The sequence below is a fragment of the Chrysochloris asiatica genome, unplaced genomic scaffold (genome assembly GCF_000296735.1).
Source record: "Chrysochloris asiatica unplaced genomic scaffold, ChrAsi1.0 scaffold00211, whole genome shotgun sequence".
Classification (NCBI taxonomy): domain Eukaryota; kingdom Metazoa; phylum Chordata; class Mammalia; order Afrosoricida; family Chrysochloridae; genus Chrysochloris; species Chrysochloris asiatica.
The window spans coordinates 1,992,759-2,017,735 of record NW_006408729.1 but is presented as its reverse complement, the minus strand read 5'-3'; the positions used below and the strand labels follow the sequence as shown (position 1 = coordinate 2,017,735).

At 40.9% G+C, this 24,977-nt stretch overlaps 1 protein-coding gene across 1 annotated transcript in view; it reads left to right on the top strand.

Annotated features, from left to right (window-relative positions):
* Nucleotides 1–24,977, top strand: part of NFKB1 (nuclear factor of kappa light polypeptide gene enhancer in B-cells 1) — a 162,481-nt gene that overhangs the window by 125,748 nt on the left and 11,756 nt on the right. The window contains exons 16-24 of the mRNA XM_006872726.1: nt 137–338; nt 1,268–1,437; nt 1,930–2,032; nt 5,636–5,760; nt 7,112–7,178; nt 7,719–7,891; nt 8,706–8,886; nt 16,711–16,860; nt 22,363–22,557. Of these exons, the coding sequence (XP_006872788.1) occupies nt 137–338; nt 1,268–1,437; nt 1,930–2,032; nt 5,636–5,760; nt 7,112–7,178; nt 7,719–7,891; nt 8,706–8,886; nt 16,711–16,860; nt 22,363–22,557 (1,366 nt within the window). The remainder of the gene's footprint in view (nt 1–136; nt 339–1,267; nt 1,438–1,929; nt 2,033–5,635; nt 5,761–7,111; nt 7,179–7,718; nt 7,892–8,705; nt 8,887–16,710; nt 16,861–22,362; nt 22,558–24,977) is intronic.

Here is a 24,977-nt window from a genome sequence, read left to right as displayed (position 1 = left end):
GTGAGGAGTTAATCTGAGAATGGGAAATAACTCTGTAATGTGACTACCTATTTCATGATAGCCACCAAGCTAGTAGGTATTTAAGTGTTTACAGCTGACCAATATGCACCTCCTACCTTGTATTCACTATTCCCAGACACCTTTGCACTTAGCAGTGATCACCAAGCAAGAAGATGTGGTAGAGAACTTGCTGGTGGCTGGGGCTGACCTAAGTCTTCTGGACCGCTTGGGTAATTCTGTTTTACACCTAGCTGCCAAAGAAGGACATGATAAAATTCTCAGCATCTTACTCCAGCACAAAATGGCAGCACTACTTATCAACCATCCCAATGGAGACGGTAAGAGACAATCACATATTGTGGTATTGTTTCCTTTATCCACTTTCTAAATAACTACCAGGTATTTGATAAAAGTACAGTATTTCAGCATTTGATTTGCACCCAAAAGTGCTTTCTACCTGGCACCCATTAGCTCTCCTGAGTATTTCTGTGGTTCAACATAGAAGATTCCTTTAAAGATAATTTCAAATAGTTTGTCAATAGAAGGAAAAAACAAGAGGCCCCTGGGTAGTAGAACTATAGATGATTCATTTTTCCCCTTTTCTGTGATCTCTGTAATCATCAAGTATTTTTACATAAACATATAGAAAAATAATTTGTTGTTATTAAGTGCCATCAAATCGATTCGACTCATAGCGACCTGTACAGGGTTTCTGAATTTTACATCTTTACAGGAGCAGAAAACGTTATCTTTCTCTAATGGAGCAGCTGGTAGACTCAAACTGTAGAACTTATGGTTTGCAATCCATTGTTTATCATATGGAGCTATCACGTTCCCACAGAAAAAAGAATATGTTATTTTTTTTAAAGTAATGTTCATAAACTTCAAAATTAAAAAAGAAAAAAAAAAAAAAAAGAGAGACCTGAGATTAGACAAAGGGTCATCAAAAACTATGTGGAAAAATGGAGTTGAAAGATAACAAAATTTTTCCAACAGCTTTTTGAAACCCTCTTGTACTGTAATAAGTGTATGAAGCATCATTTATTCAACAAATGGTTATTTACTTGCAATGTCTCCTAAGGACATACTGGGAGACTCTGAGATAAATTTAAACTCAGCACAGTGAATTTACAGTGCCTGTAAAAAGCATCTTGAACAGAGACTCTTCTAGCCCTAGAAGTAGGACAAAGCATTTCCTTGAGCTTCACAAGGGCCATATTGTGAGCAGCCCTCCCACCCCATGACTTCCTCTGTCCTTGGTCCATAGGTCTGAATGCCATTCACATAGCCATAATGAGCAACAGCATGCCATGTCTGCGGCTGCTGGTGGCTGCCAGCGCAGATGTGGACGCTCAAGAGCAGAAGTCTGGGCGCACAGCACTGCACCTGGCTGTGGAACACGACAACATCTCCTTGGCTGGCTGCCTGCTCCTGGAGGTGAAGGACATGTATTCATCTGTGCATTCAATTATCGAGAGGAATTTAGTAAAATGGGTGGTTAAAACAGTCATGTTTGGGTGCTAAAAAAATGCTTGGTGGTACAAATCCACCCTGAGGTGTCTTGGAATAAAGGTTTGGCAGTCTACTTCCAAAAACTCAGCAGATTGAAAATTTTATGGAGCGCAGCTCTACTCTGATACATGCGGTCACAATGAGTCAGAGTCACTCAACAGCAACTGGCTTAGTTTCAAAGAATAATGTTCACAGCTTTTCTCCCTCCACTCAGCTCTATTTAACATCTCTGTAAGGTTTCAGAGTAGCAGCATCAGGGACTATACTCCAAGCATCTCTAATTAGGGATTTCTTCAATGACAGAACCAGCCCAAAACAGAAACTGGCCTGGTAAACAAAAAACCATGCAGAGAGAGGTGGAAACAAAAGAGCAAAAGAACCTTCCACTAACCATTTTCTTTATGGGCTGTATTTTAGGGTGATGCTCAAGTGGACAGCACCACCTTTGATGGGACTACACCCTTGCATATCGCGGCTGGGAGAGGGTCCTCCAAATTGGCAGCTCTTCTCAAAGCAGCAGGTAAGACAGCCTGGAAGCCCTCGATGGAAAAGTTAACAGGAATGTCAAGCCCACTCAATGCAAGTAGAACTGTCATGTTACCTTCTTAAAAACACAGACTGGAATTTGAAAGGCCTGGGCAAATATAATTAATTATATGTGTCATATAGGCACTGCTTAGACTAGTAATCCCAGGCTTCATTGCAGTAATCATGTTCTTTTTTACTCATTAAAACATCTGTTTGTTTTGAGTTTGGGTTGTTTAGATTGAATCCACTGACAAACACCCTTTTAAAAGTTTAATTTAATTCCTCATAGAGAAAATTCTGTACCAATCTCAGATCCAAGTCCCTGAAGGAAAAGTTTATTGGTGTTAAAAATCATTTAAAATCTTTGTCTTACAAGAACATTCTCTTGAGAGTTGAAGTAAAGTAATAGGAGAAAGCAGATTTATTGTGTACTGAATACTGTTATGCTCAAGGCACTAAAATAAAATTGCTCTCATTTATTAACTGTATTATTTGACTGTTAATGTAGAAGACAGCAGTTCAAACCCACCAGCCACTCCAAAGGAGAAAGATTTACCAGAAATCATATGGAGGGGTGGGGCATTCTACTCTATCCTGCAGGAGCTCTGGTAACGTAGTGGTTACGAATCGGGCTGTGAACCACAAGGTCAGCAGTTCGAAACTACCAGCTGTTCCGTGAGAGAAAGACGAGGCTTTCTGCTCCCGTAAAGATTTACAGCCTTGGAAACCCTGTACCGGGTCACTATGAGTCTGAACCAACTCCACGGCACACAACTACCACCACATCACCACTGTATCCTATAGGATCACTATGCGTCAGAATATACTTGATGTCAGTGGGTTTGGTTTTTTTGTTCCGTTTTGTTTTGGAATTGACCTTATTATGAACTAAGCACACAATAACTCTTGGAGATAAATAGCATCATTATTATTATTCCCATTTTATAGCCAAGGAAACAGAGTAAAGAAACTGGAGTCCAGTCCAGAATCCAAGTGAGTGGCAGAGCTGTGCGTCAGAGCAGACCAGTTTGAATGTCCAGACTCTGTTCTTTTTACTATGTTTCTGTCCCCTGTTATACTCACCAATATGCATATGTTGTTGTTATGTTGTTAAGTGCCATCAAGTCAGTTTCGACTCATAGCGATCCTGTATAGGGTTTTACAAGAGCAGCTGGTGAGCTTGAACTTGCAGTTCAAAGGACTTTGCATTCTGGTGCATTACCCCACAGTAACACACCAGGGCTCCAATTTGCATATGCTGTCACTGAAACCTTGGGTAGTATATAAGGATAGTACTGCTCATCTTTGAATCACCATTGCCATGCATATTTAGAATTAACAACAAAATGCTTACTGAAATCAGTATCCCAAGCTTGCCATGACACATTTGATTTGCTTTAGAAGATTTTTGAAGTATTTTAAAAGATAAATGCTTCATAAATTCAGGAAAACAGTGAGTTAAAATACCATCTTAAAAAAAAAAAAAAGATCATTACTCAGCCAACAAGAGAACTGAAGTCCTGATGCACATGCTACAACATGAATAAATCTTGATAACAGTATGCTGAATGAAGTAAGTCAATCACAAAAGGACAAATATTGTATGATCTCACTTAGATGAAATAACAATAGGCAAATGTATACAGATTAAAGTTTATTAGTGGTTACCAGGACAGGAAGGAGGGGAAAAGGGTACTCACTGTTTAGGAAGTGATAAGTTTCTGCTTATGGTGATGGGAAATTTGGCAATGATTGTGTGTGATAAATGTAATTGATATCACTAACTTGTACACCTGAAAAATGTCAAATTGGCAAATGGTATGTAATATATGTTTTTACAACAACAAAAATCAGTCCAGCAAGATGTAGGAACTTTTTCTTTCTAAAAATCACATTTTTCTGACAAGTAAAATCATATCCCAAATAAGCAGCAGCTTTTTCTCCTTTGTCAAATGAACCTTTTCTTGAACAAGAAACTCTGATTGCCGTGTTTATGAATAAGTGCATGTGAATAGTTTGCAAAATAATTTGTCATAATTAAGAAATGCCTTCAGAGAAGAAGTTGTAATTCTTTTTTTAAATGTTTTCTTTTGAATTCTAAGAATCCTATGAAAGGACTAGTAAAGAATAGTTTCTCCAATATACATATGAAGATCCTTATATGAAAACTTAGTCCCTATGCTCAGTCATGAAGAAGATCCGTCAAAAAACCAGATGTAGCTTCTTTCCTCTGGTCTTCTGTCCTGAAAATGGTTTTAAATTGATTGTTTTTCTGGTCAGATTACACTTACTGCTTCAAAGATCAGGCCAGGACTGTGAGAGTGATGAAGTAAAGATCCTTCTTTGACTCTCATTAGACACTCGCACTTACATTGACACAAACCAAATCTTTTCTCAGCAGTATAGAAACAAGTTCCCCAAAAGGGAATTTATTACTGCTCAGTAGGTATCACTCATTATAATTAGCTCTTAGTCTTTGAAAAAGTAGCTCTAGCTCTAATCTTTGAGGTTGTTGCACTGACTCATAGCAACCGTATGCATAACAGAATGAAATACTGCCCAGTCCTGGACCAACCTCACAATTATTCCCATGCTTGAGCCTATTGATGCTGCCACTTGGCCATTCCATCTCGCTGAGGGTCTTCCTCTTTTTCTCTGACCCTCCACCTTACCAAAGATGATATCCTTCTCCAGCAACTGGTCCATCCTGACAATATGTCTGAAGTATGAGAGACGAAGTTTAGCCATCTTGGCATCCAAGGAGCACTCTGGCTGTACTTCTTCCAACACAGATCTGTTGGTTCTTTGGGCAGCCCATGGCACTTTCAACATTCTCCTCCAACACTGGAGACAAAAAAAAAAAAAAAAAAAAAGTTTCTTACTTGCTTGGTTTTTTGTTTGGTTGGTTGATTGGTGCTTTTTGTTTAAGGATCAGTGTTGTACCCAGGAATAAAGTTGAATGTGTTGTTTCTAAACATCAAGCATCTTTGCTCCTCTGAGTGATGAAGAGAAAAGACTGAGAAATATGCATTTGTGTGCATACATTTGAACATTTAGGTCCTTAATCACAAGACTATACCTGTTGTTGTTGTTAAGTGCCATCAAGTCAGTTCTGACTCATAGCAACACTATATAGTTTCCAAGGGGAGTTTGAATTGCCGACCTTGTAGTTAGCATATGGTACAGCACCACACCAGGATCTACCTATTCATTATAAACTATTGTCCAGTAGCTCCTAGATTAAAGATGTATCATTCAGTTGCAAAAAGCTTAGAGAGTTAAATGCGAAATTCAAATTGTCCAGTCATTTGTTTTTGGTTTTTTCAGTGTTTTTTTTTTTTTCAGGTATTTGTATTTGATAGTGTCTTTGTTGGTCTAGGGTATCATTAAACATCTCCATAGTCCAAATAAATTAGAATTTAAAATAAATTTTCTGAATATTTCAGTAGAAACATCTTTTATATATTAAAAATTATCTAAGTAATTACCTCCTCTAGCAGCTCTTGTGCTTTGCCTTTGGAATTCTGACCCCTATTGGTGATTGCACATAGACAAGATCTGAGTTTCCTTAATGCTGTGTATCTTGACCTCACAGGAGCAGATCCTTTGGTGGAGAATTTTGAGCCTCTCTATGACCTGGATGACTCTTGGGAAAGGGATGGAGAGGATGAAGGTGTCATACCTGGAACCACACCTTTAGATATGGCTGCCAACTGGCAGGTGAGTGTAATGTCTGTGTGATTGCTCCAGTCTATATGATAGCTGCTCCTGAGGTAGCTAAATGTTTGGGCATTTAGCTAAAAATAGATGGTCTTTCTGGGTTTTATTCCCCAAAGAAAATAACTCTTATTTTTAAGAAAGCCTGATTATCAAGAACCATGCTTATTTTGAAAATCCTATCCTTGAAAGATATAGGTCAGCTGAGTTCAGAGTTTTAAAGTGGATGCCTAATTGAATCAGAATTAAGATTTGAGAGAAGCTTAGAAAAAAGAAAACACAAAAGTCATAGAAGAGTTTTCCATCTTGAACCATAATTTCTGATAATTTGCTCACAACTCTCGTTAGGTGATTTCTGAACATAAAAAGAAACTGGGAATTCCACTGAGCATGTCAATAAATATAAACACAATAGCTAAACTTAAAGCCTTTCTCAGAACCCCACTACCACTAACTGAGACCTTAAGGCAATAAGAGATACTAGGTCTTCCTTGTCCAGGGAGAGGGGACAGGCAGCAAAAAGATGTCCAGCAAAGCAATATCAATTTATCAAGGGCAAGCTATGATCCACATCCAATAACGGCTCCTTGTAGCCTTTTGTTGTTGAGCAGCGTGATCATGGTAGAGAGGCCATGTAGTTCCCCCTTTTTCAGCACCTCATTTCTCCAGAGGGCCTCACCACAGAACACAGAACGATAACCCACTTCATTGACCCTGTGTTATCTTACCCAAGTTAGCAACAATGAAGTGACTGCAGAAAATACCAAAAATGGCTTCATAGTGTGCCTAAAATTCCTCACATGGAGATTTTCCTCTTTTTTGAAGATTGTACTGGCCCCTCAGTTAAAATGTAAATTATTCTAGAGTGTTAACATTAAAAACCTTGTAAGCATTATGCACTTATGAGCAAGTTTATAACATTCATTTTCATAAACCTTTTAGGGAAGAGGGAACTCAGTTTCACAACTTTGAGTAAGCTCAGACCTACCCTTAGCGTTCAAGTCAACATCTTGATCAAGGACTCTGTAACCAAGAGATGGCTGATGTGGTGGCCTAGGCTACCTCTGTCCCTCAGAAGTCTCCATGAAGTCGGAAAGCCTGCTCCAACAGGTTGAGTTTGAGTTTGATACCACTACACACCTCAGACAGTTCCTGTAGATCACAAGTTCTCAGCCCCAGAACCCCCAAAGGGCACAGGTATACCTGGTATTAGTACTCTTTTCTATTCCTCCATCTTTGAGGAACTAGGTCTGCTAAGAAGAATATGCTGATAAAGGATATTATGACAAAGAAACAGACTGCCCTAGTGGTCCAATTAATGCATAATATTTTCCCATGTTTTCCTTTCCAACAGGTTTTTGACATATTAAATGGGAAACCATACGAGTCAGAGCTTACATCTGATGATTTACTGGCACAAGGTGGGTTGTGTAGAACCAAACTCTTAACCAGTATTGTCTCCACTGTCCTTTAAGGAGGGGGTAGGAAACCAGCAAGGCACCCTGCTCATACAGTAGTTAAGTGCTCAACCACTAACCAAAAGATTAGCAATTTGAAATCACCAGCAGTTCCATAAAAGACCTAGTGATCTGCTCCCAGAAACATCACAGCCCAGGAAACCCTATGAGGGAGTTCTACTTTGTCCTGTAGGGTCAGTATGGGTTGGAATTGACTCAGTGGCACACAACAACAGGAAATTGGCACTATCCAGCATTTACTGTGAATTATTTCACAGTTGCTTATTTCAGAATCAAAAGATCCTGGACGTATACAAAGGCGAATATTCCATTTTAATCTACTGAAAATATATACTGATGTTACTCAGCTGGGCATCTGCTAACATTCAAGTAGCTTGATTGCTTCCCCTAGGAGCTGGAGAGAGAGCAGAGTAGCAATGATCAGTCCATTCAGAGTGTCTCTGATAGGTTACAACAGATGTGTTTCTTCTGCATTTCTTTCAGGAGACATGAAACAGCTGACTGAAGATGCAAAGTTGCAGCTCTACAAGTTGCTAGAAATCCCAGATCCAGACAAAAACTGGGCCACCCTGGCACAGAAATTAGGTCTAGGAATACTTAACAATGCCTTCCGACTGAGTCCCGCACCTTCTAAAACTCTTATGGACAACTATGAGGTAAGACATGGCCTGCATTCATGACTATTTTTAATATGGCTTTATGCCATTAACATCACTGGCCAGGTCATAACCCCTTCCTTTTCCTTTAACTCTGAGGAAGAAAAGTAGTACTCACCTAAAGCCTGGGAGGATGGCCCAGCCAGAATGGAAGCCCACCTTCCTGAAAAGATTATTTTCATGTACTTTGTGAACTCCCCAAGAGTCCCTGAGAAAATACTATTTAAAGTATCAGGATTGTCACAAAGCTTTGGTCCCCCTGAACAAACAGGACTAAAATCAACAGCTTATCTTCTTATCCCAAAAAAGGATACCCTGACTGTGTGTCAGAACATGCCATCATCTCTCCGTGGAGTGGCTTCTAGCAGAGTCACTACCTGGTGATGCTTACATTTCTAAAAATAAAAGGTAGAAAAACATGGGATGAAATTATTTTCTATTGAAAATGTCATTGTTAGCTATTGTTTCTTAGTCGTTTTCAGAGCTTCTGCTTACATAGACTTACTAGCTAAACTTCACTCTAGATAGAGTTTCACTGTCTCAGCAATTTTCTTTCTCTCTGTGCTCACTATAAACCACTCCTCTGTGATTTCCTGAGTGGTCTTTGAGCTGAGACAGGAAACTTGATTCAAAGATTATGTTTTCTTTGTCACTTTTCTCTGACCTTTCCAGAACCACCTGGCTCCCTGAGTAGAGGAGACAACATGGAGGAGGAGAAGGAATGTGGTACCGAGGTTCATATGCTGCCTCTGGGTTGTTCTGTGCATGGGAGCTTGAACACAGAGTATACTTTTTCCTCATTTCTTTCTCGCAGGTCTCTGGAGGAACAGTAAAGGAACTGGTAGAGGCCCTGAGACAGATGGGCTACACTGAAGCAATTGAAGTCATCCAGACAGCCTTCTGCAGCTCAGGAAAGACAACCACCAGCTCAACCAAGACGCCCTCTCAGTCCCACTTGCTGCCTCTCTCACCTTCCTCCACAAGGCAGCAAATAGGTAAGGAAAAGCAGTGAAGTGATTCTCTGCTTCCCTGGGTTGGTGTCTTCAATTCTCCTAGGATGTGGCATTGCAGTTTCCCACTTGTCTCCTGAATAGACTTCCCTGTGTGTCTGTCTCGACCCCTCTGACTTAATGAACTCCACCTTCTGCCCCCCTTGACACTGCCATTGGGTGAACAATGATACAGACACTTCATTTCCTTAACTCACAATACATAAAACAAAATGATGTGGTGATTAAGGTATATATTATCTCTCTAATTTCTTAAATTAAACAAGAGATAGAAAAAGAGATACAGAGAGAGAAAGGACACTGCCCAAGGTTTATAGAACCAGGATTAGCACTGAGGACTTCAGACTGAGCGTGTGATTTTTCCCACTGTACTTCCCCTCGCTTCCACAACCTCCTCCCCTCCAGTGGTCTCCTAGCTCCCTCTCCTATGCTCCTAACACTGACCTTGTCTTCTGCCATTAGCTGTCTCATCTTTTATCCACCTACAGACACACATCCATATGGAATGAACTATTAACCCAGCCCAGTAATCCTATACTGCTATTATTGTTAACTTCCATTGAGTCCATTCTGATTCATAGTGACCCTGTATGGAGTTTCTGAGGAGTGGATGGTGGGTTTGAACTGCCAACTTTGTGGTTAGCAGTCCAGTGCTTATCCTAAAGCGTCACACCAGGACTATTACTGATGGTTGTGTGTTGTGGAGTTGGTTCCGACTCATAGCGACCCTGCATAACATTTCCGAGGCTGTAGATCTTTACTGGAGCAGAAAGCCTCATCTTTCTCCCACGGAACAGCTGGTAGTTTCGAACTGCTGACTTTGAGGTTAGCAGCCTGACTTGTAATCACTGTTGTTGTTGTTGTTAAGTGCCGTTGAGTCGGTCCCGACCCATAGCGACCCTGTACAGGGTTTCCGAGGGTGTAAATCCTTACGGGAGTAGAAAGCCTCATCTTTCTCCCGCGGAGCAGCTGGTAGTTTCGAACCGCTGACCTTAAGGTTCGCAGCCCGATTCGTAACCACTACGCTACCAGAGCTCCTACGGAGCTTCAAAAAGTTTGTGGGAAATGGAACTAAAAGATTTTTCCATGAACTTTTTGAAGCCCCCTCACATGTTCCTATAATTTTATTCTCACACTCTCTAAAACAACCTATCTAATGCTGCTCTAGTAGAAATGCCATAAAATGGGTTATTTTAACAAGCAGAAATTTATTTTCTCACAATTTATGAGGCAAGAAATCCAAATTCAGAGCACCAGCTCTGGGGAAAGACTTTTTCTCTCTGTCTGCTTTCTAGTTTCTGCTTCCTGATTCCTTAGAGATCTCCTTGGGTCTTGGTATATGTCTTACCCCATCCCATCTCTATGTCTCAAAAGATATGCCCTACACTAATCTTGCCTCATTCACATAACAAAAGCAATCCATTCCCAGATGGAATTATAACCACAGGCATAGAGACTAGGATTTAAAACATATATTTTGGAAGACAGAATTCAATCTGTAGCAAACCATTTCATGCTTTCTCTTTCTGAACTCCCCAAATCCCTGTCCTCTCCTTACTCATCCAGTGTCCTTGCCTTAGCTCCATTGAACATATATAAACAACTCAAACTCTCTGATCGTTGCACCATCAAACCTTCCAGCGCACCTCTGCCAGTGCCTACGTTGGCTGCCCTGAATCTGGTTTCAGTGGGCTAAATGTCTGGACACCTGTTAAAGAGTACCCTGTATCCCTGGCCCATCCCTTTGCCTCCTCCAGGTCTTGCTCCTCGAATTCTTGCCTCTCTCTCTCTTGTATTCAGGATCACCTAGCCAAGCACACTGTAATTTCCCTCATCTTTAAACACAAACAACACACAGAATAAAACACACCCTATCTCACACACCTACAGTTCTATTTCACTGTTCCCTGGTGCAACAAAACATCTGAGAAGTGGGGGGAGGGTTGTTGAATTATCCCTTCAGAATTTTTCTTTCCACCACTTCACGTCTGTTCTCTGTGTGAACCCCAGTAGGTAGAGTTCCATCCACAGCACACTGTCAGGTCCAGTCACCCCTTCTTCTCATCCTCTCCACCTGTCACAGTAGATGGCACAGTCAAAAACCACTCCCTCCTATTTCAAAGCATCCCACTCTTGGCTTTTCCACAGCACACTCACCAGTATGTCCTCCTGCCTTGCAGCCCCTCCTGAGTGGTCATTTTTGCAGCCTCCTCCACCCTTACCTTTTAAAGTCACAGCACCCAGAGCCCAAACCTGGGCCCTCCATAGATCTCTATGTGGAACTCCAGAAATGGAGTTTATACCCAAACTCAGTATTGGCCATAACAGTCAGGTACCACCCCTCTATAGGAGGCTAAGCCAAAAGTGAAAATTATCTATGAATACCAGGGGACTTCAGAAAGTTCATGGGAAAATTCCATTATCTTTTAATTCCAATTTTCCACAAACTTTTTGAGGCTCCCTTCTACTTATTTGCCCACATCCAAATCTATCAAGGGGAGTCCTGGTGTGGCACTGTGGGTTAATGCCATACTGCAAAGTCGTTTGAACTGTAAGGCCATACATTCAAGCTCACCAGCCGCTCCTCGGAAACCCTGTTCAGGGTCCCTATGGGTCGGAACCAACTCAACAGCACTTAGCAACAAACAACAGCAACAAGGCCTTCTCCTCAGCAACCACCTTGGTCCATCTACCTTCATCTTCTTAGATTCTTGCAGCAACTCCTACCTGGCCTCCCTGTGACCATTCGGACCACCTCCCTTCAGGCATTTTTTTTTTTTCACAAGAGTAGATGCACATCTTTTTTAAAATTATAACACCTGAGTAAATCCTTGACTTTATTAATTAATTTAATGAATCTTCACAGGGCACCAACTATGTGCCTGGCACTGTTTGAGGCTTTAAAGATAAAGCAATGAACAAACTAGACTACACTTTACCCCTTTCTCTCTCTCTCTCTCTCTCTCTCTCTCTCTCTCTCTCTCTCTCTCTTAAACATCACTTTAATACTCTTCCTCCTACCCCTCTTCAGCGCCCAAGATGTTCCTTCTGTTCTCCCAGCTAATGAGTCTGATTGAATTTAGGGACTTTGAACTGTCTCCTTCTTCCCTGAAAAGCTCCTCACCTAGCTGGCTCCTTCTTTATTTTCCTTTTCTTTTTTTACAACTCCTTTTGAGGGGGAGAAAAAAAGTTTTCTTTTTCTTTGTGTGTTTTTTGTGTATGTGTGGTGCTGCTGGATTCTTTGTTTTACATCATTTTCTATGCTGAGTTCATTTATTTGTGGGTTTTCCTTTCATTTCATTTCTGTTATGTTAATGTTTACTAAATCTTTATGTATTTTCTTTTTTTTTTTTTTTTTTTTTGTGTAAGTGTATTGGTTTTCTTTGAGTGTACCCTGTAATTTGTTTTTTTCCCTGTTTAAAACAGTCTTTTATCGTGAAATATACTTGACTTCCTTGCCATTTGGAAGTTTTATATCTGTACTAGTCCCACTTTATTCTTTAAAGTTGACTTCATTGTACATTGATATCTCTGGTTCCCTATTTTCAGTCTTAGAGCTTTGTTTTACATAGACACTGTTGTACCTGGGTTGAGTTCTGGATGGTGTTGTCATGTCTGGTACTCTCAGGTTGTTGTCTGCTCTTGTTGATTCAAAGGACACCCTTTAGCATTTTTTGTAAAGTTGATCTGGTCAAATACACATTCCTTAATTTCTGTTTATCAGGAAATGTCCTAATTTTGCTGTCATGTTTGAGGGACAGCTTTGCTGAGTATATGAATCTTGGTTGGCATTTTTTTTTTTTTCTTTCAGAGTTTTGTACATGTCGTCCCATTGCCTTCTTTCCTACATGGTTTCTGCTGAGAAATCAGAGCTTAGTCTTATTGATTCTCCTTTTATGTAGCTTTTCATTTTTCTCAAGCTGCTCTCATGATTCTTTTCTTGTTTTGGAGAGTTTGATTATGATAGGTCTCAGTGATTTTCTTTTGGAATCTATTCTGTTTCAGGTTCATTCCGTTTCTTGTATGCTCATCTTCTCATCTTTCATAATGTTAGAGAAATTTTATTCCAACAGCTCTTCAACAATTGTCTCTTCCTGTTCTGGAATTCTGATCACCTGTAAGTTGTAATGGTGTCCCACCTAACTCTTAGGCTTTCTGTGAATTTTTTCATTCTTTTTTCTGATTGTTCTTCTAGCATAGTAGTATTGAGAGATTTATCTTCTAGTTTACTAATTCCAGCTTCCATTGCTTCAAGTCCTCCTTTGTCCTTTCAATGTATTGTCCATTTCTGAAATCTTAATACTAATATTCAGAATTTCCAATTGCAGATTTTGTATTGTTTCAAAATTTGTACTTATTTTGCATGTTTGTTCTTCTAGTGTTTCCCTGTATTCTTCTAAAGTGTTTTTTTGTTGTTGTTTTTTTCTGTGTTCTCCTTGCTTTCCTCGATCTTTCTGTTAATCCATTGCAGGTACCAAAATACCATTCTTTTGAATGCTCTTTCATTTAGTTCCATTACCTTTTATTCCTCAGAACTGTTTTCTGTCTCTGTGTCATGGTCATTTGTTTGGACCATTCTCTCTTGTTTCTTCATGTGAGTTAAAATTGTCTGTTGCCTCCAGGGCATTGTGGGGTTGTCATATTTTTAAAACAGTACAGTTGTTGAACCCGGAGGGGAGACATTTCTGGTGGGCTCCTGCAGTTGAAGGAGCTTACAAGATAGATATGTGAAAGGAATGTGACAGCAGAGTTCCTGACCCTAGATGGGGTTCCTGTTAGCCTTGTGTTCTCTATATCCAGGGTACTAAATCCAGCAGCAGTTTGTGGGAGCCCTTGATGGAGCTGGTTTCAGTATCTGTTAGGACCACAGAGAAGCTGGGTGTAGGGTGACTGGTTAATACCGGTCTGGTGGCTCTGTGGATTTATAGGTTTGGAGGTGAACCCACCTGAATCCAGGCACCAAAGCAACTCAGCCAGCCCCCAATTCACATGGCTCCCAATCACATGGCTCCAAACTCCCAGAATATAGGGTCATCACTGGGGATGGATGAGAGTGGGAGTTGACCATACCTCTGGTCACCAGAAGAGCTACTGTCAAAGCTGATCACAAAATGGCCGAGCCACATCTGGCCAGCTGTTCACCTGTCAGTCTCCCTCTCTCACCATTCCTGCTCTACCCCTCTTCCCAGAAAACACTCCGTTCCCCACCACCCCCCTATCCTTTCTTCTGAAGTTCAGGGTGCCAGAATTTTCATCTGTGTCTGTTTTATTTGGCCTTTTGTATATATATTGGAGAGGGTCTGCATAATGTGTCACCTAATTTGCCATCTTGCCAGAAATCTAGCTGACTCATTCTTGTCATTCCATTTGGTATCAATGTCACCTCCTCCTAGGACAGGAGAATAAAGACAAGGGTCACTGTGGATACTTTAGAAAGTAATAATGTATCTACCAGGAAAATCTCTTGTTTCTCATGGCCCGGAACCCTTTCCACACAAATACTCAAGGAAATTAGTAAATACTTACATCTCAGAAAGAACCAAGTTCTTAATTGATAGTTATTTTCAAAATACCTCCACGTTCCTAACACATAATGTTATTGTTAAGAGCCGTTGAATCAGTTCCAACTCATAGCAGCCCTGTACTGGGTTTCAGAGGCTTTAAATCTTCACAGAAGCAGAACGCCTCATCTTTCTCCCACAGAGTGACTGGTGGGCTCAAACTGGGAAGCTTGTAGTTCACAGTCCAGTGCTTATTGTATGGGCCACCATGCTCCCTAGCACATAATAGATACTCAATAAAGATTGGTGGGTTGAATACATCAATGAATAATGAGATTGGTATGTTGAATAAATCAGTGAATAATGAGATAATGGCCATGCCACTGCCATTGAAGTCTTAATATTCTAATCATAAAATTTAATATATAAGAAAATGGCATTCTTATTTGTGTATGTTAAATTTCCATTTTGTTGATTACGCTCTCAATATAGAAAATTATTCACATTGTTCAGAATCCTAATGATTCTTCTCTCAACAAGAGGGATTTGACCTGACATTACAGTACAGATTCAATTTAATCAAAATCACCTTATTTTTTTCTACCAAAATATTTTTGAGGTAGTATATGGGAGCTCTGGTAGCATAGTGGTTACGAATCAGGCTGCTAATCTCACGGTCAGCAGTTCAAAACTACCAGCTGTTCTGTGGGAGAAAGATGATGCTTTCTGCTCCCTTAAAGATTTACAGTCTCAGAAACCCTGTACAGGGTAGCTATGAGTCGGACCCGACTCAACAGCACATAACAACAACAACAACAACAACAATATGGGGTTTTAATAGCACATGAGGCCCAGAATGATATCTTGTTTTTAGTTCCTACTTCTCTCACGGATTTATTTTGTCTGGGCTCAGAAATTTCCCCAGGTATAAAGTTGTAATACCGTGGTATACACCTAATATCTAAGAAAAAAGTGGGGCACTTTGAGTCAAGAGAATTCGGGAAGGATTCTGATAAGCATAAGGCTAAATCTGCATTCGTTTTCTAGGGCAGTCATAACAAAGTACCACAAACTGGGTGGTTTAAAACAGCATTTATTCCTACTAAGTTTTCTCTTCTATGTTCTAGAGATAAGAATTCCAAACTCAAAATATCATTCTCCTTCCAGGGCTCTAGGGGAGGAATCATTCCTTGCCCCTTCTTAGTGTGTGGAGATTGCCAGTAATTCTCAATGTTCCTTAGCTTGTAACTACATTACTTTTAATTTCCATTTTCATATGACCTTCTTCCCTCTGTGTGTCTGTGTCTCTTCTGTGTCCCTGTGTACACATCTCTGCTTTCTATAAGGACCCAGTCTTACTGGATTTGGGGCCCACTCTAAACTAGTATGCCCTCATCTTGAATAATGACATCTCAAAAACCCTATTTCCCAATAAGGTCACATCTGAGGTTCTAGGTAGACTTGAATTTAAGGATCTACTGTTCAACCCACTACAGCTAGACTGCAATGTTGTTGTTGTGAAGTGCCATGCAATCGGTTCTGACTCATAGCAACCCTGTATAGGGTTTCCGAAAAGCATCTGATGAGATGAGCTTGAACCACAGACTTTGTGTTTCAAAATGATCTTGCAGTCTAGCGCATTAACCCGCAGCGCCACACCAGAACTCCCACATTGCAATGTTGTTGTTGTTAAGTGCCGTCGAGTCGATTCTGACCCATAGTGACCCTGCATAGAGTTTCCGAGGAGCAGCTGGTGAGCCGACCTTGCAGTTCAAATGGCTTTGCAGTCTGGTGCATTAACCCATAGCGCCACACCAGGACTCCTCCACATTGCAATAGAAAGATGCAAGAAACTTGTGGCTAATTCTGATTTGGCACCATTTTTATATTACTAATATAAATGGAGTCCTGGTGTGATGCTGTGGGTTAATGTGCCAGACTGCAAAGCCGTTTGAACTGCAAGGTCGGCAGTTCAAGCTCACCAGCTGCTCCTCAAAAACCCTATACAGGGTTGCAATGGGTCGGAACCGACTCGATGGCACTTAACAACAACAACAATATAAATTTATATTATGTATTAATGTGATTTTTCTATCACATTTATATTAGTATTTCTGCCTCTTCTACCATGTGAACAATAGCCATGAGCAGGGTCTGTATAGATGGGTTGTGATGGTGATTTGTGGAAGGTAAGAGGCACATGTAATCTACATATGCCTTTTAAATCCAAATTTGACTCAGTGTAAGGTGTAACACCTTTGCCTTGCTCCAAGCTGTGCCCCTAGTAAATTCTTGCTTTTTTCCCCAGATGAGCTCCGAGACAACGAAAGCATCTGTGACAGCGGCGTGGAGACCTCCTTCCACAAACTCAGCTTCACAGAGTCTCTGACCAGCAGTAGCTCATTGCTAACTCTGAACAAAATGCCCCACGATTATGGGCAGCAAGGATCTATAGAAGGCAATGTTTAACCAGCTGGCGATTTTCGATTTTCAACACTGTGCAAACCAAAGCCCCGAAATTCCACTGCATTGTCCACGAGGAATGTAAACTGCATCCAAAGGTGCTCGGAGGAAAACCAGCCTGCCTGAATCACTCTGGATTTAATTCCAGGCCTTTTAAACTGGCTTCCTTTCTTGGTCCTTACATGATTTTTAGTTCAGTTCACTTACCAGTAGTCTCTAGCAATCACAGCACTCAGCTGAGCTGAAGCATCCTTGGGGGTGAGGTAGCTTAGTGAGCTTTAACAGCTGCTAATGGATTACAGTTGCTTTCTGTCGTCGTCATTGCTGTGGTCCCTCTGCTGCATCCCTACTATCATTAAACGGTGTCTTAGTATCCCACCCAGTGTCCTTTCTAGCCGTCCACAGTACAGTCATGCATTCAGATCAAGAATTAAGAAAAGGGATATTTTCAAATGAAAGTCATTCAGTGTACAATTGAAAAAAAAAGGCTTTTTGTTTTCAAATGTGGTTATCTCTGATTTGAAAAACAAAAAACATGTACATGTCAATATTTAAACATGGTTACAATCAGTGCTGAAAATGGTATTTGCCCCTTTTTCTGCATTTTGCTATTGTAAATATGTTTTTTAGATCAAATACTTTAAAGAAAAATGTTGGATTTATAAATGCTATTTTTTATTTTACTTTTATAATAAAAAGAAAGCAAAGTGATGCCCTCATATTGTTTGATGTATGCCAATACTTTTCTAAGAGGATACATTGTAACCATAGGACCATTCCATCACCTGGTTCTCAGTTGTTTTCACCTTTTCTCCTTTGGAGTCAAGTTCTTGATCCAAAAATGAGGGACGGGAAAGTTATCAAAATATATGTGTGTGTGTGTGTGTGTGTGTGTGTGTGTGTCACCCTAAGATGAAAACTTTCAGTGTGTCAAATCCTTGTCTGGCTCATCTCATTTAGACTACTGAGCACATCTTCTGTTATATCTCACAAAACTATACCTCCTCAACCTGCTCTCAAGGGCACCATGATGCATGAAGTATTGGAACTTCAGCAGACAGGAGGAACTTGAACAAAGAGCATTCCGGTATGAAGCCTTGCTGAGCTGCTCATCACTCAGAGATGGGAATAAGGAAGAGGGGAAAAAATATCCAAAGTGTTTAAATGAGATGCTCTGGTAGAAATGCGATGTGCAGCCAAGGTGCCTCTGTAACAAAGGACTTGTTGATCTCTGCCAATCTCAGCCACTGAGAGTTCACTCTATAAACAGCCTCTGACTGTCCACTCCTTCAGGGGTGACTCACAGCTGCAGAGAGCTACCTAACCTAGCAGGCCATGCGCTTTTCCACGGTGGCCCACTTACAGGGACCAATCCATATGGATGTGTAAAGTCCAATTGCGACAACTCTGAAGGGCTGCTTGAACTCCAGAGCGCCCCAAGAGGTCAGCTGAGGTTGTTTGGGTTTGTGGTGCAGCATCTCCTTCTGCCCAACCCTATCAGCCCTTCCCTTCCACAGGTGTCAATCCTGAGGGCACTCCCACATAAATGTCCTACACATTAATTTCCATCTCTGAGTCTGTTTCCCAGAGACAGGTGTTGCCCACTGTGCTGAGCAATTTTCCACAATGTATCAAGTCATATGATCTTGAAAATAACACAAGAATGTGTGTATCATTACTGTCCCCAATTGACAGAATGAAACTCAAAAGAGTTCAAATGGGCTAATATTAGTAGTTTCTGAGTTGGTCTGTCTGGCTCCAAAGTGCATGGGTTGAGATATTATCATGGTAGGATAAGAAGGTTTTTGATAAATGCTGTGGAGTCAGTTCCGACTTATAGTGACACTGTATAGAATTTGAACCACCAACCTGCAGTTAGCAATCCAGTTCTTATCCTACAGCGCAACACCAGAATAAGAGACTAGACAAGAGTCCAGAACTAGGCCCCAAGCTAGTATTTGACGAAGTGTAATTTCAAATCACTGAGTAAAATATGACTATTTTAAAAACACATGTTCAATCTAGTTATCACTTGGAATAAAGAGTCAATCTGAACCCCCACCTCCATCCTATAATCAGGATAATTTCCAGATGTATAAAAAAGGAAATCATAAAAAATCCAAGAATCATGCCTTAGTAATCTTGAAGTAGGGAAAGACTTTCTAAGCAAAACTTTATTCTCTGGTGTAAAAATAGTCTGGGTCCTTCATTTTACAGCATGTCCTAAGTAAATATTTTTTTAAAGAAAATTCTGTTACACTGTTATTTCTCCACATCCCCACTCTTTTATTACAATTGTTAGAAGTTTGTATTGATAAAGTAACTACATATAGCTCTTTCTTCTTCCTTATTCTCAAACAACAAACCATCCCTCCCTGCCTGTCAGTTCCTTTCTATGGCAAATAGTTATTTTCCAGCTGGCTGCAACAAGGTCTTCCATATCAAATGCTCTTTATGTGACGTTGACACTTCTCTTCTTGAGGGGAGGGGTCTTGTGTTCCTACACTGTGATTCCAGGTGGTCCTAGGACAAGTGTTGCAGTGATTTCCAAGGTTAGGTCATAAAATGGACAACTTCTGTCCAGGCCTTCTGGGTTGCTCCCTCTTGGAAGCTAGTTACCATGCTCTGAAGAAACCAAGCAGCCACATGGAGAAGCTATGTATAGCTAGATGTTTAGCCAAGAGTTTAAAGTGTATTCTAGCCATTGTCAACACCACTGGATGTGTGATCCAGCCCCAGCCAATGATTGATTCCTTCGAGACTTCAAATTGGACTTCTGATGTGGCACTGTAAGATCCGTACTGGAAGGCAAACAACATGATTGACAGCTCAAACCCACCAGCTGCTCCTCAGTAACCCCATACAGGGTCACTATGATTTGGAATGGACTCGACAGTACTTAACAACAGCAACAGATTTCAAACTGCCTCAGCTGATGCTGTGTGGAACAGAAACAAAGTGCCCTGCTGATCCTTGTCCAAATTGCATAGCCTGAGTAAGTTAAAGTAAGCCCTAGGTGTGGGATGAACCAGGTCTATAACTAGACTGTTTCCATACCAGAAGTTCAATTTAAAGAGAAGCTGACTTGCAGAGGAGGAACAACCAAACAAGTCATGCTGAGGCTAAAAATAACATTCCCCTTATTTACTAAGAAGCCCCATTTCTCTTCTGTTTCAGAAACTTCCTCTTCCTTTTCCCAGATGTCAGTTCTAGCCTGAACCTCTACATGATGCTCAAACACAAAGGTTACCAACACTGTGTGCATCTGTGTAGAAGGAGCCTCTTACATATTGCGCCAGCAGATGGGGATAAATACCAAAATGAATACAGGAGGGCAGGTGGAAAGCTACAATGGGCCTGAAATAAACCTTCCCATAAAGCTTGTCTCACAGCAGGAAGCCATTTAAAAATAGCTTCCTCAGAACTTTTAGTCATCTTTGGAGGTTTTTATAATCTGTAGGCATAGCTTAGACTTTTTCAGGATCAGCGGTCTTTCGTTTTCAGTCAAGGGAAACCCTGCTGCTGCTGTATCCATCTGAATCCCCGACCATAGTTGTACATGGTACAGACATTCCTAGTCACCATCATGGAGGGCAGCTCTACAATCACAGTCTCCTGCCATTTAGCAAGAGGAAAGGGGAGAGGACAGGACCAACCCAGATTTGAGCATTCATTATACACCTGTCCCTTAGCATTAATGATTTCTAGCATAATTCTCAAGGCATTTCTATGAGGTATACAGGAGTAATTAACCCCATCTTACAAAAGGAGGCAGAGGACCTAAAGACAAACCCAGGTCTGATTCCAAAAGCAGTTCTTTAATGAATCTTGGTGTGGCACTATAGGATACAGACTCAACCACAAAGTCAGCAGTTCAAACTCACCAGCTGCTTCTTGGAAATCCTATACCTGGTCGCTGAGTTGGAACCGACTCAATGGCACTTAACAATAACAACAATAGTCCTTTGAAGAAGAGATGCTGTATTTGAAAGGAGGGTAAAAAATATCCCTACAAATCTGTACAAAGATGATGGAGTCATAATGTACCCTAACAAAATGCAAAATAACCCAGCATAGTGCTAAAAGGACACGTTGCTTGCTTTAAAATGACTGTCCCCGCTGAGAAGCTATGATACTTAAATATGAATTATTCATGGACTGCAGGTACCTTGCTGCATACCTTTCTCCTCATTTTGTGGTTTGGGGGTAAATTATCTTTCTAGTTTGTACTTTGTGCAGGCAGAGCAAAAGGGTGAAACTAAAATTTCATTAATTTTTTTTAATAATCACAGAGCTTAGGTTTAGATACGATCTTAAAGATCACTTAAGCAAATCATCCACATTTCTATCTTTAAACAACTACTATAGGAGAACACCTCCACCCAACAGTCCTCGCTATGCTCTCTACAGGCCAATTGCTTCGCTTAAAACATACTGACACCAATCCCGGAGCCCTGGTGGCGATATCAGATAAACCACAAGTTTGACAGTTCAAAACCACCAGCAGATGGAGAAAGATGAGGCTTTCTGATCTCGTAAAGATCTATTATGAGTCAGAACCGATTTGAAGACACCGACAATACCACCAATTAACAACCAAATCCTAGAAACTACAACATTGATTTCATAGCTTCATAGTTTGGCATTGGGGCTGAGGGCACCCTGAGGAGGGGCTTGAAATGTAATGGAATTCGTTTCATTGTTACAGATTCCATTATATACGTGACACCTTCTTGACTTGTCTCTGTGACTGTGGAGTCTCTTCTGACTCATGGTGACCCCAGGTGTACAAAGTAGAACTACTCCATAGGGTTTCAAGGTTTGACCTTTAGGAAGCAGATCACCAGACCTTTCTTCCCACACACATCTGGGTGGATTTAAGCTGCCAACTTTTCAGTTAGTACTTAGCTGTTTATGTTTCCGAAAGACTCATTACCTGTTGTTGTTGTTAAGTGCCATCAAGTTGGTTCCAACTCACAGCAACTCTGTATAGGGTTTCCAACGAGCAGATGAAGGACTTGAACTGCTGACCTTGTGGTTAGCAGTCCAGTGCTCGTCCTACAGTACCAAACCACAACAACTTATCTACCCTAGATAAGTTAATATATTCACAAATTGTACAAGTGTCATAGAATACAAGGGATGGTATCTTCTCATTCCATCAACTAGTTTTTCCATGTTAACACCTCTTTCCAGAAGACTTTTTAACTGAAATATCACAACCACCTTTAAGGAATGCAGCTAGATATACAGTCAAGATTTACTGGCCGTCTGTTAAATGCCAGGCATTACAGTAGGTGGTGTCATCCATTATCTCATAGTACTTTCTCAAAAACCCTGTGAGCTAAGTATTTTTGTCCCTATCTTACAATTGAGAAAACTTGAGGTGTACATAGACCATTAACAGCAAGATCTCGAGTACAGTGTTTTAATAAAACATACTTGAGGTGGAGGATGAAAGTTGGGTAGATCAGTACTCTTTCACTCTGTCATTCAGGGATTTGGCTCTCAGGCTCTTGCTGGGATGATGGCCTTATCAACCGGAAGCAGGGAGAGCCCAGAGATACATGTGGGAGTTTTCAGTGGACCCAGCCTGAAAATGCTTCTTGTGTCACTTCTTCTCACATTGCACAGGAGAAAAACTTTAGTCCTCTGGCCACATCTATCAAGGAGTGGTCCGTATTTGTTCCCAGTATTAGGAGGGGTGTTGATTTTGAACAGTTTTCAACCTCTGGTATAGTTCAAAGCTCCTTGCTGAGGTAAACTGAACTTTAAGATTCTTTCTGGTTCCAAGGGCTGTGACTGAACAAACTTATATGTAAGCATTCACTCTGAGAATCACCTACAATGATGGTCGATGGTCATTGCCAAAGGCAATATTATTTCTCAGGCTATTTCTCAGGAGGATGCATTGTTAAGTCACTGCTTCTCTTAAAGATGATCAGAAATGATTAGGGTATTAGATATGGTAGGATATGGGGATAATAGAGCAGCAAAGTCTTGTTTCCCTTGACAGTAACTCAGGGAAAATTTTTGCTCTGCTACCTCCTTATTCTATAGCTCCCTCAATCTTAAACCTTGCACAAGAGGAACTAGGCTTATTGATGTATTTAAGAAGCTCTGGATCCTTGGGATCCCACTCAAGGGAAAATGGCAAGTGAGTTCATTTTTCTTGTGGACAGCAAAGACTTGGCAGGTCTTACCCATTTCCTCAGGTATATAAGAAAGGGACAGAAGCTGGTTCCTATAAAAATAAAATTCCTGTGAAAATAACAGCAAATTAAACAGAATTCTAGAAGAACCTTCTCTGTGCCCTCTTGGGATCCAGGGAGCAGAGGTAAGACTGAAGATGGTTAAGATGGAAACTTCATTGATATGATTTCAGAATTGGGACAGTTTTAAGTTGATGCTGAGTACTAGAAGCCAAATTATTAGATCTGCTCTCTGCAAAAAAATGACAGATACTTTTTCAGACAAAACTGCTGTGCAAAACCAAAAACCTTTAAAACTGAATGCTTTTATATATAAGATATTTTCAAATGGTTACTCCCATATCAATCTCATATTTAATCTCATACCAAGGCAAGAAGGGAGTGGTTTTTCCTTTTCCACAGAAGAGCAGAGACACTGATTTACCTGAAGGTTCCTGAACTAGTATAAAGGGCAAAGGCTGGCTGGGACTCAGCATTCAGACACCCACTCTACACTACTTGTGTCTCTCTCTGAAGCCAACTGCTGCCCACATGGCTACTCTAGAGGGAGGAAGGGGAAAGCTGGTCAATGTGAACACCAAAGGGCATTGCCTAAGGTTGGCAAAACAGTGGGAAATCACCATCCTGTCAACCAATGAAATCCATCAGATTCAGCCGAAGTTGCATTCTACTCAGTCCATGTGATCTGATGAGGAGCCCAAGAGCCCATGCTGTCTTCCCTTCTGCTCTACATCCTCCTTCAACCTCCCACTCTCCTCCTTTTACTTTGGGACTCTCCGAAGCTTTGTCTCAACACCCTGCCCAGTTCTGCCTTTTCTTTGTACACAACACCTTTCCTCAACAATTCAAGCTAAGGTCTTCCATGTTAATGCAGAATCCTTCTCACAGCCGAAAAATACTCCAGAAAGACCAAAGGACCAAGTGCAGAAATCATATCCCCACTACTCAAGCAGGGTTTTTAAAAAGAAGCATTCCTGTCTCCTTCCTTAAGGGCCCACAGCCCACAGAACCCCTCCCATCACTGCCTGGGACCACAGTACCAGGGATCTCACCCCAAGAGATGAGGGGACTGGAAGATGGTAACTTGCTCACAGTGAAGGCTCAGAAAGTACACGGGAGATTTAAAAGTGTCATGGGAAAATGCATTATCTTTTCATTCCATTTTTCCATTTATTTTTTGTCAGCCCTCATATTTACATTCTCAGTGAGTGAGCTAATAAATCTGACTGACGCAAAGGCAGTAGTTAGCCGTCTTCTTCACAGTTTTGATCTGGGAAGGTCAAAGCTGCCATTTGGCCCTGCCTCCCTTACAGCTTAGCCAAATGTGCATCTTGAAAGATAACTAGCATATGTACACAACATGTGGTCCAGGGACCTTTGGGTTCTGAAAGGCAAAGGAATTCTATGTTTATAGCTCAACAGAACAGAGAGTTTATAGACAGCGAGTCACCCTTTAGACAGTCACTCCCACTTTTATCCCTTCCGGGTCGGTCATCGACAGAATGGCATTCCTTCTGCAATCCTTACATAACACAGTTTCAAGCCTTTACTTTACACTTACTCTGCTATTGTTCCTTTTAATCACTCATCTGACTTTCTCCCCCATCAATTACCTTTTATGGAGGCTTTGTGCCAAGTTTGCATAGACATATAATAATTAAATTCTAATTAAAAATTATTTAGATGCCACTTTTTGGCCAACGTAGCAATAATGGATGAAAATGAAGTTAACATAAAAGCAGAAAGAGTTGCTCTGTGAGTCTGAAATTTACAATCCAGCAAAGGTGATGTCAAGCCCTTGTGAACCCTAGAACTTGAGAAGAAATCAGGAAGTCAGCAAACAGAGCTGCTTGTTTTCCTTACCCCCTTCCTTCTTTTCTTTCTTCCTTCCTTTCTCCCT